We start from the raw sequence: 15,320 nt of genomic DNA on the forward strand, positions 1-15,320 counted from the left end.
GTAATTACAGGGATTTCAAGAAGTTGTCAGGCTTTCATACAAGCAGACAGGCAGGGAGACTCCTCAACTCAGGAAGCAATACTACCTCAATAAATTAGCAATGAAACAGCCGAGTAATTGATAATTGCCTGACAGTTAAGTGTCTCAGTGAAGTTATCTTGTGTCGTCTTGGTGTGTTAAGGGGGCCTGAGTTTTTCTGTGTATGAATCATACCCCAGCTGCTTTGGTTGCAGTGCACGGCGCGTGGGACGAGTGGTCACCGTGGAGTTTGTGTTCGTCCACCTGTGGCCGAGGTTACAGGTCAAGAACACGAACCTGCACGCCTCCACAGTTTGGGGGAGATCCCTGTGAGGGTCCAGAGAAACAGACCAAATTCTGCAACATAGCTGTCTGTCCAGGTGAGGAACACATTAACAGCCAATAAAAACTCCAACCCACCCCCCCCCCCCTCTCTCAAAAAAAAAAAAGAATATCCAAGCAAATTAGTTTAATTTGCACTAAATGATCAGATTTTTCTTTTTTAGTCAAACGTTTCTACAAAACAATGTAGTAAACAATCATTCAGTGCATTTAGAGTCACAGCCAATAGTGAATGGAGTCAGTGTGCTTCAAGCAAATCGCACGTTGGATTTCAAACCGCTCAGTCTTCTGTACCAGCTGGGCTGTGTCCAACAATTTCAGCTTACTTTTACTTTCTAAACTCACAACTGACAATCACATGCACTTCACACAGTCAATAGTGGGAATCTGAGAACCTAGCATTATTAAACATTTCTCTTTTCGAAATGTTAAAGCCCAAAATACGGTATATTTACAGCAGGGCTGTGCGCACATGATTTCACTTTGTGATCTCCTCACATTTGAGTGGATCTGATTGTATTTGTCACTAAAAGCACTACAGAAACATACGTGCGGACGAGTTTGACCGTGTAGAAAGTGGAATAAACATAACCATGACTGCACCGCACTTTTCACGGCTACTTCAGCCTTTTTTTGTACAAACCTGCAGAAACTAGGAATGCTTCTGAGAATATTTTGAACATATATTCATAAACAGCTTTGCCTTTGTATGGATTACTTTATTTAATGCATGCTGAACCCTTGAAGCTCGTCTGTACGTTTGTATGTTTTTACAATAATTCAAGATGAACAAAACACCAGTTTTGATCTACATGGCGAAATATTAAATAATGAGCACTGTCTTTTAATTTGCAGTCAAGAAATGCAATTCTTTAGATTAGCATAATAAGACAAAGTACATCAAATACTACAGTTGACGTTCATTCTTTGTGTGCTGTCTTCCTGTTGTTGCGACCGGGGCCACCATCAGTGGATGGAGTCTGGAACGAGTGGTCCAGCTGGAGCACCTGCTCCGCCTCCTGTTCTAATGGGACCATGCAGAGAACCAGGGAGTGTAACGGTCCCTCGTACGGAGGCTCAGAGTGCAGAGGAGAGTGGCTGGAGACTGTCGACTGCTTCCTGGGGGAGTGTCCGGGTACGAGACCCACACACACATAAGGGATCTCACAAAACCAGGGATTTGGTGGTTGGTACCAAGAACAGTAAAATTCTACAATTCTCAAAACCAATTGTGACGAAATAAAATGGAGCTCAACCGTACAAATCTAAATTCAACATCTTTCGAGGGACAAGAGTGGAATACAGCCTCCATCAAATAAAAAAAAGACATTACTGTTAAAGGGTTGGTGGCACAATGGTGCAGTGGTTAGCATTGTTGCCTCGCAGCAAAAAGGTTATGGTTTCAAATCCGGGCCTGGGACTTTCTGTGCAGAGTTTGCATGTTCTCCCTGTGCCTGCCTGCGTGGGTTCTCTCCGGGTACTCTGGCTTCCTCCCACCATCCAAAAACATGCACCCCAGGTTAATTGCTAGTTCTACAAATTGCCCTGAGGTGTGAATGGTCTTTGTTTCCATCTGTCTCTACATCTTGGCCCTGTGATAGACTGGCGACCTGTCCAGGGTGTACCCTGCCTTCGCCCAATGTGAGCTGGGATAGGCTCCAACTCTCCCCCCCCCCCAATGACCCTGCTCAGGATAAAGCGGGTACAGATAATGGATGGATGGCATTACTGTTAAAGGTGTAATTTGTAAGAACTATATAACATTTCTTTGTACATTAGGGGGCGGTGGTGAGTCACTGTAGCATTCAGGCAGTCTGTCATCAGGTCAGTTTTTCACTAAAGTGCGTGATCTGTTGGATTCTGTGACCTACCGTGTTGGTTACGTTGGTCAAGTTTAGGCATGAGAAGTGAAGGTAAGAATATCAGCTCACAGAATCTGATGGGTCACACATTACTCCATCGGCTCTCAGAGTTTCAGCAGTTTGGTAAAGTTTACATGTCCTCGCCCTGCTGTGCGTAGTTGTTTTATATTGTAAAGTTAGTGTGTATGAATCTGTCATGGATAGACAGGTTGGTGGATAGATCATGTGCTAATTTGACACATCATCACAGCTGTGATAACTGTGTATAGGAATTCAACCTGAACATTTAATGGGACTTAACGGCCTGCTGCACGCTCTCATGCACATTTTGAATCACAAAGAAAACCCGAGAAAGGTACAGACACCGACAGAAAAAATGTAAAGGATGTTTTGATGGTTCGCCACCCAAATGCGGCAGCCCACCAGTCCCACATTGCCAGAACGCCCCGGATGTTCTACTGTTCGGTGCCTTTATCAGTTACTCTCAGTAATAGTGATCTTGTGATCACAAAATTTTAATATTTGTGACAGCTAGCAATTTTGTAAAATTCTTGCAATCTTTCTGCAAAAACTGTTCATCAAGGCATTTTAACTCCTCATTTACAATCAGCACAGCTCTGCTTCCTCTCATCACCAAAACAAACTCCGTGCTAGTTAACTGGAAATAATGGTAACACGCAGAAAAGCCGGAAGCTTGTGGGAAAAGTGGTCTTATAATTGGACCGAACACTATTTGTTAATTTAGTTTTATGCACACTTCCAGTTGTAAGAGACTGTGTTTTATTTGTGTGCATACAGTAGGCCTATGTGTTGAATTAATATTGATTAAACAGCATCTGAAGCTCTTATTTTGACCGCAGATGTAGCCTTTCTATTATATATTAGTCACAGACTGTTTGTTCGATAAAGTTACTTCACTTTTATGAATTCTTTGTAGCTTTGAGCCAAGTGGTTCTCTAAATTCAATAAATAAATAAAAAAATATTAGAACTAAAGTATTTTTGTGATGTGCAGCATGCTACTTGTTAAAACAAAATCTATTTGGCTTGCAGTTCTTTTTAATTCTCCTAAAATTACTGCAAAAAACTCACTTAAAACTCTACAAAGTACATCACAATATTTTAGAAAATCTAATGCAAAATCAAGCATTTTTGATCACAACAATAAGAAGAAGGGGCTGTTTTATGAGCCATGTTTTGGGCTACACAGCCATCATTTTCATCATTAACAACACCAGAAATGTAGCGAGTTCAGATTGAACTTTTCCCGCCACCAGATGTCTCCAGCGGTGGTTGACTGTTGTTCTGCTGCTGTTTTTCCAAAAGCTGCGGTTTTGTTGTGTTTATTCATCAAAATTAGAAGTTAGAACACACAACTGCTTCATTCTCTGATGTTGGACTAAAGGCAGACTTTACGCTACAGTCACTCACTGTACCATCTTGTGGCACAAAATGACATTACAAGACAAAAACAGGCCGAGCTGGTTAGATAGTTTGAGGTGTCTCCTCTGGTTGTTCTAAATGCTCTATGACACCGTTTGCCTTCCGGCTTTCTCGTCTGTATGTGTTTTGTTGTCATGTTGAATTTGTCTTTTGTCTAACACTCATGTTTTATTCATCGTTGTCAGTGGATGGCAAGTGGCAACCGTGGTCCTTGTGGTCAAGTTGTTCTAAAACCTGTGGAGGAGGGAGTCAGCAGAGAAACAGGATTTGTTATGGGCCCTTTTTTGGAGGGCAGCCGTGTCCTGGAGAACGAGAAGAGGTCCGCCACTGTAATGAAAAGAGATGTCCAGGTTAGTGCACGTGAACGGTTTGATTTAGCAGCCCTGATATATCAGTGCCTGAACCCAGCATTACTTGGAAATATTTTTGACCACTACTGTGTTTAATGGTTGTGATAGATGCAGTTTTATGACACTCGTATCTGCTTCTCTGTGACCAGAACCTCATGAAATATGTGGCGAGGACAACTTCTCCAACGTCGTTTGGAAGATGACTCCAGCTGGGGATACAGCAGCAGTACGCTGTCCTCCCAACGCCATGGGTGTGCTCGATGGCATGATGCTTTAACAAAGGGTCAAATTGTATATAAAGGCACTTTGGTTAACCCTTGTTTCATGTGTTCCCACTCAGGGCTCATCCTGCGCCGCTGCACCCTGGACGATGAGGGCATCGCCTACTGGGAGAATCCCACCTATATGAAATGCATTTCCAATGACTATCGCAGTATACAAACTTTAGTGAGCATCAATCCTTTTTTGTTTTGCACACTCCTGGTAGCGTCAAAGCCAAATAACCATATCTAGAGATGGATTGTGCCTTTTCGTATATTGTGTCATGGCAGAAAGGTGTAAAATGTAAATAGATTTTAATATTATTTTATACAATATTGTAAAAAAAAAAAAAAAAAAAAAAGCCTTTTGGCTGTGTTTTATTGCCAATATCTTCACAAAGACTTGGGGTAAAAGAAATAGACACGCTGTTATGTTTTTCGCAGTGAAAACTAACAGAGGCCACTTTCTCCTTCAGACTCGGGAACATTTGTCCAAAGCACAGCGCGGCCTTGTGGGAGATGGAGTTTCGGAGGTGATGACCAAACTGAGGGTGACGTCCAGTGATGGGACCAGTTACAGCGGGGATTTGCTGGCCATCTTGGACGTGCTGAAGAACATGACGGAGATCTTCAGGAGGGCATACTACAGCCCCAGCGGTGCAGATATGAGGGTGACCTGATATACGGTTTTACTTGTAGTTCTCGATTTTGTGTTCAATAAATGCTATGATTGTAGTAAACATGAATACTTTTATGATGTTTGATCAAAGTTGACTTTCTTAACTCTTCACACTTTGCAAGTGCACAAAACCTTTTTTCTCTCATGCAAATTCACACACATCCACCTCTGCTGCTACAACTCCATCCAAGGGAAACACTGGAAACACGCAATAGAAGAGAAATGCAGACTATTACTAATCTTACCCTGTAAATACCTAAAGGCTTGTCTTTAAAGATTCAAACTGTGTGACTGAATATGAAAAATGTCCTCTTTGTTTTTTCAGAACTTTGTGCAGTCAGTCAGCAACCTGCTGATGGAGGAGAACAGGGAAAGATGGGAGGAAGCACAACTGGTTAGTATCACCCTCTCTCTAAAACACAACTTGCACCGCCACCTGTCTGTAATTACATCTTTGACTGAGCGTTGTGTGCAGTAATAATAACTACCCTGAAGCTGTGGAACTGATAACAAAGATGACAAAGACAGATAGACAGCCGGCCCACCTGTGTCTTTTCAGACAGACAGAGGTAAAGGGAAAGGAGCGACAAGAAATGTTGAAGGATAAAAATAACCACAGCTAATGAGTAACTTAGTTAATGCAAACACCCACTCGTCCATCTGCTCCACTCATCCACCTGTGCATCGCTATCTGTGCCTCCTTCCAGCCTGTTCTCAGGAGTGTCATCATGCAGACAGAAGAACAGTGCTAAATAAAGCAACCTGCTTTCCTCAAAATGCTTCACATGTCTAAAAATAGAAATGACACACTTTGAGCACAAGACGTTTAGTTTTCCAGTGTGGAATGAAAGCCGCTTCTCATTCTCAAGGCGTTAAAAACTGCCTTTCTGTTAAAGGCGTTGGAATCCCAGAAATGGAACCGTGACCACCAGAGTCGATGAAGGAAGTTAAGTGATGCAGTAAAAAGAGTGCTAAAGTATCTGTGTGTTGGGAGGATATGGCAGGTGGTTGGATGTCAGTAGCGTTATTTAAGTCCCTAAGACAGACCAAGTTCAAATACATTGATTTTGAGGGAATGTGGAAATAATAAATATTCCATGTATTGCCGAGGGTCCCTTAGAAGGCTGATCTGTGGCCAAGCCATGGCTCAACCAAACTCAAACCTTTATCTTTTAAACTTTCTCAGCATAATTAGATTTGTAACTCAAGCTCAAGGTGTCCTCCCTATTTCAAATAATCCTATCATCGTGGATAAGAGTCTTCACATTAATAATGTCCCGAGCACATTATATTGCATTTTTTGCCCATTCCTAAAGTTTTCATTAATGAAGAAGCCATAGAGTGTATTGCTTATTCTCTCATCAAACTGAATAGGAAGAGCATGATGCACAAACTGTCATTTTAATGTTGGAATGAGAAGCTGAGGCACTAAATCAACATAGGAAGTGATGACACTATTTACCTCAAAGACAGCTTTTCTATAAAAGGCCTTTTGTGTGTCAAGGGTTTGAACAGTAGTTCAAAATATTTACCTCAAATCCATAATCCTTTTTCTTTCATTCTCCTTGTCTGTTTTCTCAGCTCGGGCCAAACATCAAAGAGCTGTTCCGTCTGCTGGAGGACTTTGTGGATGTCATCGGCCTGAGGATGAAAGACTTTCAGGACATGTATGAAGTCACCGATAACCTAGGTCAGCCTTATCTCCATTCAGGAGATCTCCACATCTAGCTCTGTTCATCAAAACAAATAAATCACTGCTTTTCTTTCTTTGAAGATTGATCTCCATAACTACAATAGAAATCCATAAAAGTGAAGAGAGGAAGGTTGACCTGATGCTAACCAGACATTTCCTTCTCCTTCAGTCTAAATTCAGCTCCAACAACTATATATGTTCTGTCAGCAAAGAGCCAGTTTCAAGTCTCAATCATATTAACAGCTGATTTTAGCTTGTCATATCAATAACGATGGTTAACACTGTGGCCCTGTGCTTGTGTGGGTTTTCTCTGAGGTGCTCAGGCATACAGCTCTCATGAAACTAATCAGGGCGGAGTAGATAGTCACACATATGGGAACCACACAAGGACACTATGCCCCGCCCACCGATAGCTGAAATTTGACTGCACCCGTGACCTGTCAATCAAAAAAACATGCCCCAAAAATGTTTTTTTTTTTGTTTTTTTTTATGCATAATTTCTAATTAAGGATGGGATTATTTTCAGATGGACCACCAGAAAATTAATAAGGAGGAGTGACTTCAGAATTTATGAACTTTGTATTTCATGACTGAAGTTGAATAGAAGTCTATGGAGCCAGAGCCTTTTTGGAGACAAACCATAGCCGCCCTCTGGCTTTGCAGTTTTTCTGACCCAGAAGCTACGCCCACTTTTACATGAAGTCTATAGCAGAAAGTGAAGTAAACCAAAACACAGGGTGAGCAGTTACATAGTAAAATAGGTAATTTACAAAAATTGAAAGGTAGGACAATAACAGTAACAGAAAGACACTTGCAATACATTACATTTTGTTTCGCATATTTTCTAGAAAATCGATTCATGTGAGCAAATATTAATGACTTGTTTATTTTCTGTGAATTTACATGTTTAAAGTGTGTTGAAATAAATTAGTGATTAAATATCTTGCTGACTATATCTCAGCCACAGCAATCCCAAATATGGTCATCAGAAATGTTTATGCATATTGCTGTTTTGTTGTCAGTTATTTTAATTCTGTATTGGTTGGGTTTTAATTCACTGTTAATAACCAACATTTTAAAATTTTAAAATACTATTTCTATTAATTTGTTTAGCATAACTGTATTTATATTACAATTCAATTATTTTATAGTTACAAATAGTTCCAACTGTAATTATTAAGTTAGAAATACAGAAAACCTCTAAATAGTGGTGGTAGCTTCTATGGTTGGTATTAATTATCCCATTGGACTCTCATTAATAATAATAATAACAACAATAATAATAATTTGCATGTATACAGACTACAGATCTGTAACAAGTGTAGGTGAATGTGGCCTGCTGCCAGTGGTGCCAAAGTTTGGACTCAGGATTAGTTCTGGGAATTGTTCTTTCTTTCCAACTGTTTCCCCTAATGGTCAATATCATTGTATCACAGCACAGCGAAATCTCTCCTTCTATAGCATTCTATTTCTGTTCTTCAGTTTTTCAATGAAGAGACCAACCCATGGTGCTGGCCAGCAGGTCTTTAGATGTGTCTCTGGAGATGTTATACCTTCTTCTGTTGCCCAGTGACTGTAAACACTATACTTTTTTCAAACAGTGGAAAAACAATATAGTGTAGTCATCACAGAGGCGCTGCTGCTCTCCGTGACCTCCAGATAACAACGAGGCACAGTTTGAGTTGAGTCAAGAAGGAGTTTGTAAGAACTGAGGCCAGATGAAAGGTCCCGTTTGTAGCGATGCCACCTCGCCATCTGCAGCCAAATAACCGCCCACACCAGCAGCACACACATCCCTGGGGAGGGCTGACCTCCTCCCCCCTCCCACACCTTAAACACGAGCAAAGCCATGTAAAGAATGCTCTGTCTCCTGCCAACAGCTTGTTAAATCACAGTTTCTTCCTCCAAACTTTTACATGTAGTCAAGTTGTATGAAAAGAAAGAAAGAAAGACGATGTGTTGATAAAATATTAGGAGCATATCCGAATATAACCCAGTACAGTTCAACAGCACCAGAAATTAGAGTCTCCAAAAGGACCATTTAAATACGTCAACACCTTTCTCAATCAGCTTGAATAACCACTGAACATTATGATCCTTTTGACTGGATCTGGGGTGTTATATTATAAATGATGTTTTATCTGGTAGTGGTTTTACTGACCACTGATTGGTGTATGTTCCATAAAAACACGTAGATATACAGTGTACAGGATCACAGGACCAGTCAGGAAATTTAGTTTGACGAACTGACAAATTTCTCTCCTGTCCCAAATTCAAACACTTATTAACTACATCTTAAAACTTGCTGAAAACCTCCAATCAAAAGTGTTTCTCAATGATTTGGTCAGATTTGATTGACAGAGGCCTGGAAACAAAAACAAACATTTTGGCAAGAAAGAACTTCTATGACCGCACCTCATGAGTGTTATTGAATTCCACATGACACACAGAGACATCACCTTTTTACCAACACAGTTCTAACAATTTACTGCAGTAAATTGTCTTCCGGGATGGAATGCCGTGTAACATCCGTCGTATGCAGCCTGCAGCAGAGTGGACAGAAGTAGCCGAGTAGAATAGCAACATTTAACATGCAAAGTCCATAACATTAAATAATATTAAGAGTAATGTGTTCAAGATTTTCACCCGTCACCATTTCTGTTACAGTTCTGAGCATCCACAAGCGTCCGGTGGTGGGTCACGCAGACATCAGCTTCCCCATGAAGGGCTGGAGGGGCATGGTGGACTGGGCCCGCAACTCAGAGGACAGAGTCACGATCCCCAAGAACATCCTGTCGACTGGCAAGCCAGGTGAGAGCTGCAGGAACTGTGATCTTCGAAACACATTCCCCAAATACTGATTACATCAGGCCTGCCTGCCTTCTGATTGAGAATTTAGAAATGCATGTGTTTGACTGTGTGTGTGTGTGTGTGTGTGTGTGTGTGTGTGTGTGCGCGTGTCATTAAAGGTCGTGAAGACAAAAAGCAGGAAAAGGGAACAACAGTTGACTTATAACAGTGTTTACTGCCATTAATCTGCAAAACAAAGCACCCTGCTCAGACAAATGCATGCAGAGATGCTTGTATTTAATGTTGCAAATAAAACATGCAGGAGAATAACAAAATCATTTTACATCACCCGCTGTTCAACAGCTGTACAACAAAAAGGCGCGTTGTCTTCAATAAAGCCAGAGTAAATTTCATGAAATGTTAATAGAGAACCATCTGCCTTAACACTTTGATTTGATTTACATACTTATTTGTGGCTCACAGACAAAGAGAGTTATATAACACTTTGGGACAGAGCAAGCACACAAGAAACGTCATATGTGTTTATTGCTGCCTTCCTTTAGGTTTACTCATTTTTTTTCGAATTGAATACCTTTAGCTTGATCAGATGAAATTAATTTATTTTGGTGTCTAGGTTCTGTTTGTCTGATAGGAATTTTTAAGTATTGTCTACATTGTAGACTAAATTATTGAATAATTAATCAACGGTATTTCTTAGAAATGGAGATTTCCATCATGCCTTTCACAGACGAAGGAGTTTTTGAAGTTGTAACCTCTGAACCTACAATGTCCCAAGGATGAAACTATCTCCTGTACAACTGAGCAAACGTCATCTACTGAGCTGCATTATGAGATGTCACCGAACGTTTAGGAAAAAGACCTTAAATGAAGTTTTTTTTTTTCACCACTTAAGGTATATATATACATATATATATATATATATATATATATATTTATTTATTTCCACATTTAAAAAAACTGCTAACTTCAGTCGGTAACAGCTGCAAAACTGTGAGGCCAAACTGAACAACCTGGAGCTCCATGGACAAAAGACACTGAACAGTTTAACATACAATAAGTCTCTCTGTTGCGATACTCAGGCCAGAGTGACATTCGAAAAAAAACGTTCAAAACTGTTTCATCAAAGCAGTGAATTAGAGAGTAAATAACAGACGTATTACAATGGGTCAGTATAACACTGATGTCGAACATGTTTCTAGAAGTTATCTCCTCCATCTCTACCAATAGAAATATAATATATAGAAATATTGCACAAAAATGGTTTATCCAGTTTAGACATAAAAGGAGGCTTCTTCATTAAATATGTCACATTCAGCAACCTTCTAAAAACAGTCCCGGTTCCCTGTACAGGAACCTTCAGGGTGGAAAGGGTTAACAAACTAGTAGAGTTCTCTATCTGTGGAGTATACTGACTGTACATGTGTGCTGCAAAAATGTATTTCCTTCTTCAAAACGTCAGCACGCTTTCTCAAATGCATATTGACGTATCTAGCCATGCACTTATTATGATGCTCAGGTTTTGAGATAGAAACACTGTTTATCCAGGCAGAAGCTGTGGCAACACTATGCAAGTTAGCGCAGAGGTTTTTCTCTCCAGTTTCATCCCTCAGCTCCTCCTGGGGAAATCCCAACATATTCCACAAGCCAAAAAGTAATACACTGCATAATCTTGCCAAAGTATGGGGAGACTGGGCTTCTCACAACGTGGACATACACAGGAAAGGGTGTAAACAGCACCCTTATTAGATGCCAAGGATGAGCCCAGCCACCCTGTGAAAGGAACTCATTTCAGCCACGTGCCATTTATGTCGACAGTCACATTTGGGTCTCTCCTTGTAGCTCATGACCATAGGTGAGGCTCGAAATGTAGATGAATGGGTACATTCAGGGTCCTTCAGGCTTTCTCTCCATCACAACACTGGTACAATTAGTGCTGACATCACATCAATCTGCTTATGTTGCACTTTGAATTTACTTATTTTTTCATGGTTTTCAGTGCTGCAATCACAATTTTATTCACCTTCAAAACTCCCCAAGAGTGTTGGAGAAATAGTGTTGGCAGAAAGTTCAAGACTATAACTCAAAACTATGAAAACTGAAACTTAAATTTCGGCACTGGAGATGAAGTGTCGAGATTTAGTTGAGTGTCTTTTTAGGAAAAGTTATAATACTGGGCACTTCTCTCTTCTCCTTGTGGATCTGAGTAAAATGTCTTCAGCTGTGATACTGGACCGAGGATTCATGACCTTCGTCCTTCTCACAGTTACTGCTGACACAACCAGCTGAGCTCGACCCTTGTCTGCAGGCAGGTGGTAGGCACACACTTGTCAGTGGCGGGAGAGTTATTTGTCAGCCGGGATGTTTTTCGACCACTAAAGACAGCCTTGTACTGCTAGCATGCTAATGAGGCTGTCACTCCTAATCAGGAGTCAACAGGAGCCAATCAGGAGCAATTAGTGACAATTTCCTCCCCAGCTGGGAGAAGTGTCTCCACTATGGCAATGTCACACCAGCAAGCCAGCCCTGTTTATGCACACAGCTTGGACTTGCTTACACGGATTAAAATGGCTCTCTGATGCCTTGGTTACGTTGACTTATTAGTGCCTTCTCACGTCTCTTGAAATGTTCTGGAACGAGCTGTTTTTTGATGTCCTTAAAAAGAAAAAAATACAAATTGCATGCTCTGTAGCCAACAAAAGAAGAGAGAGAAATGTGTTTTTTGAATATGAAATGGAACAGCGCTGGAGGCTACAGGCAGAATTGGAATTACCTCCTCTTTGAATTGTACAAACAGAACAACAATCACTTACAATTAAACTCACTGGGAGACAAACAACAAATGCATCCAATTTAGTATATGAGTGTTATGTGGCGGGTGTTTTTCCAGGACCCAAATGCAAGCTCACAGACTCGAGGTATAAGTTCCAAAGTACAGTCTTTATTGTAAAAAACAAACAAAAAACAACAAACCAAAAGGTGGCACCGATCGTGTCCACTTGCGTCCAGTCGGGAGGGCAACTCGACCGACAGCTCCAGGGGGACACGGCTGACAGGGCAGCCGGCAGACCAGCGGAAGGGACGGCGTCAACAATCCTCCGAGCCGGGAGGGCGACTCCACCGACTGGTGACTTTGACAGGGAATATCCGCAGGAGGCACAGAGACCGGAGGAACGGGAACAGGACCGACGGAGAGCTGACGGAGAGCAGACGGAGGACGGACGGGTGACTAAACAAAAATGAACCGACCAGCAGAGTTGTGCAGGGGCAGGTTACATATAGTCTGGGGAGGTGATCAGGGAGATGCAGCACACCTGCAGGTGGTGATCAGGGGTGAGTGGCTGCATCTGCTGGGACCGGTGAGGGGCGTGGCCACGGGAGGTGAGGGGCGTGGCCACAGACAAAGACAGGGGACACAGGAGGAGAGGTGATCGGGGGCAAAACGGAGGAAAAAACTGGACTCCTGACAATGAGGATAAATACATTATTGCTTAGTTGGATCTATATGTAGTTAGTTTAAATATTAAAATTATTTAAATAACTTATGACAAAAGAAAAAAAGCAAACTTTTAGGTTTATTTAATTCCCTATGAGGCAACTCTGGGAAATTACAGTTTAACATTCATTACTGAAGAAACCTAAAGTCAACTTAAAGAACCGTAGTGGTGTCGTGCACACACGTGGTTTTTAAATGCATGCTACAGTCATAGATTATTGGATGTTGTTTTTAGGAGGCCATTGCTTTCCTTTAATTTCCATATGAAGTGAAACTCTACAAGTTCACAGATTCACTTATTTACTACATATTATGTAAATACAAACTAATGCATTTTTTTTTAATCATAATAAAAGTTCATTTCTCTGCAGTACAAAAGCATTTGCTGCAAAGGGATTTGCTGAGATGTGAAAGAAGTTTTACATTTCAATTTTCAGACGTTTAATTTTTTTACCAAAAAAAAATAGTTAAAAGAATAGGCTAAGCTCTAACTATGGTGTCTTGGTATGGTGGTGTGGTGTTGTGTTCTATGCTATGCTATGCTATGCTATGTGGTGTTTTTCATATACTATAAGACATATAGTGTATAATTTAGTTACCAAATCACAATGCAGGTTATTTCAATTGACTTGACAAAATAACATCCTTACAACATTACAGAGATGAATCCAACACTTGAACAATCCCCAATGAGTGACAGCTGGGTGGAAAAAAAACCTCAATTTGATATAGTAGGAAAGCTCCAGTAGGAGGGTTGTGCCCAAGTGTTTCCGCAATAGTAGCGATTTGATAAGCATGGAAGTCATTGCTATTGAGAGCTAAAGGAATACAAGGCTGAACAGAGCTGAAAAGAAACCTGGAGTTGCTCTTGTTTTCCTCTATTAGAGATGAATACTATTCAGTTCTGGCATTACGATGGACTTTCTGGTATGTCATTGGATGGTCAGAATCAGAATCAGCTTTATTGGCCAGGTATGTTTTACACATACAAGGAATTTGACTGCGCTTGTAGCTTCTCTCTCTCAGCGTGCAAAAAACAGACCGGCTATCCTTCCTGGCTTGGTGAAAACATCGCTTCCTTTCCAGCTTTCGCATTGAGTGCTTTAAAAAGCGTATTTGCAAACCGTACCAAGAGGACGGCCTCCTCTGATTCATTACTGTCTTTTTGTGAGGGGCAACATTGTTGAGTGTCGTACTCATTGAGGCTGCAGCGTTATCAACAAGATGATCCCCACTTGTGTGGGGATCAAGTTGAGGTAGCTGCCCTCCATTGTGTCGGCACATGTCATTGAAGTAGAATATAAAGGAATCCCTTTTTTAAACTTGGTTACAGCATTAACAGATAGACATCTACTGTAATAGATTTTTTTTTTTTTTCATAAATGATTTGTAGTCCATATTGTAAATTCAAATGCTCTTAGAAATAGTCAGACAAAAGAGAGTTTTGAGGAAATACTAGTAGGTTATTAGTTTCTATGCCATATGTCAGGACAAGATCGAGGGTGTGATAATGACAGAGAGTTTATTAACATGTTGAGAAAAGACAATTGACACTAATATTAAAGTAAATGCAGTGCTGAGGCTGTTATTGTCCACATCAACATGTATGTTAAAAAAAAAAAAAAAAAAAAAAAAAAAAAAAACCTCCATATTGACTGTATCTCTACTAAGCACTAAAATAAATACAAAAGTCAGAGAATTGAATTAGAAAATTATTGAGTAAGGCGCAGGTCATCAAAATAAGCAGTCAATGCCATGGCTGAACATTTCCACTGTGTAACTGCAGTGTACCAATGACAGTCCTAAAAATCCAGATAGCTAACATAAGCTACTGTTTAACCAACTAAGGCAGCGGCAGCAAATCCTCTGTCTGTACTGAACTAAACAATGCTGCATGTCTTCCATTTAAAATTAAACATTACATTTTTAAGATGGCGATTTTGTTATTTCTTAATTCAGAAATGACATAATCTCACTTTAAAATGACTCCAACCTCAACTTTTACCTTAAACTGATGGTACTTGGTTACACTTAAATGTAAGATAACATTTTTAAGAAAATGTTAAAAAGTATCCTCAACCCTCATTTTAATTTTTTTTACTATACAAAAAAAAGTAATAATCGCAATACTGTAGGAAAAAATAAGTGATTGAATATGTGTGCTGTCATGTGATTTTATAAATAGCTAAAGAGTAAAAAATAAATTGAAGGCTATGTAACAATAAAGCTATGCAGGTATGTTTGGTGTCTTCACATTTGTAGTCCACGGCCTCAGATGACCAGGTGTCAACAGAGAGACCCCAGAGGGTCAATTGTCACATTAAGGACGTCCACAACATGAAGTTTCTCACCATGCGCTGTTCACTGCAG

The 15,320-nt window shown here is 40.4% G+C and overlaps 1 protein-coding gene across 11 annotated transcripts in view; it reads left to right on the forward strand.

Annotated features, from left to right (window-relative positions):
- adgrb1a (adhesion G protein-coupled receptor B1a) overlaps positions 1–15,320 on the forward strand; it is a 167,364-nt gene that overhangs the window by 85,901 nt on the left and 66,143 nt on the right. For 6 of the 11 annotated variants that reach the window (XM_069143480.1, XM_069143485.1, XM_069143482.1 and 3 more), the window contains 9 exons: positions 219–398; positions 1,331–1,495; positions 3,850–4,014; positions 4,164–4,265; positions 4,355–4,461; positions 4,751–4,945; positions 5,279–5,347; positions 6,535–6,643; positions 9,314–9,457. In XM_069143480.1, the coding sequence (XP_068999581.1) occupies positions 219–398; positions 1,331–1,495; positions 3,850–4,014; positions 4,164–4,265; positions 4,355–4,461; positions 4,751–4,945; positions 5,279–5,347; positions 6,535–6,643; positions 9,314–9,457 (1,236 nt within the window). The remainder of the gene's footprint in view (positions 1–218; positions 399–1,330; positions 1,496–3,849; positions 4,015–4,163; positions 4,266–4,354; positions 4,462–4,750; positions 4,946–5,278; positions 5,348–6,534; positions 6,644–9,313; positions 9,458–15,320) is intronic. The other 5 variants (XM_069143481.1, XM_069143478.1, XM_069143479.1 and 2 more) reach the window with 1 other exon arrangement.

Source organism: Embiotoca jacksoni, unplaced genomic scaffold (genome assembly GCF_022577435.1).
Source record: "Embiotoca jacksoni isolate LCO1_2020_lvr unplaced genomic scaffold, fEmbJac1.0.p SCAF_11, whole genome shotgun sequence".
Lineage (NCBI taxonomy): Eukaryota > Metazoa > Chordata > Actinopteri > Embiotocidae > Embiotoca > Embiotoca jacksoni.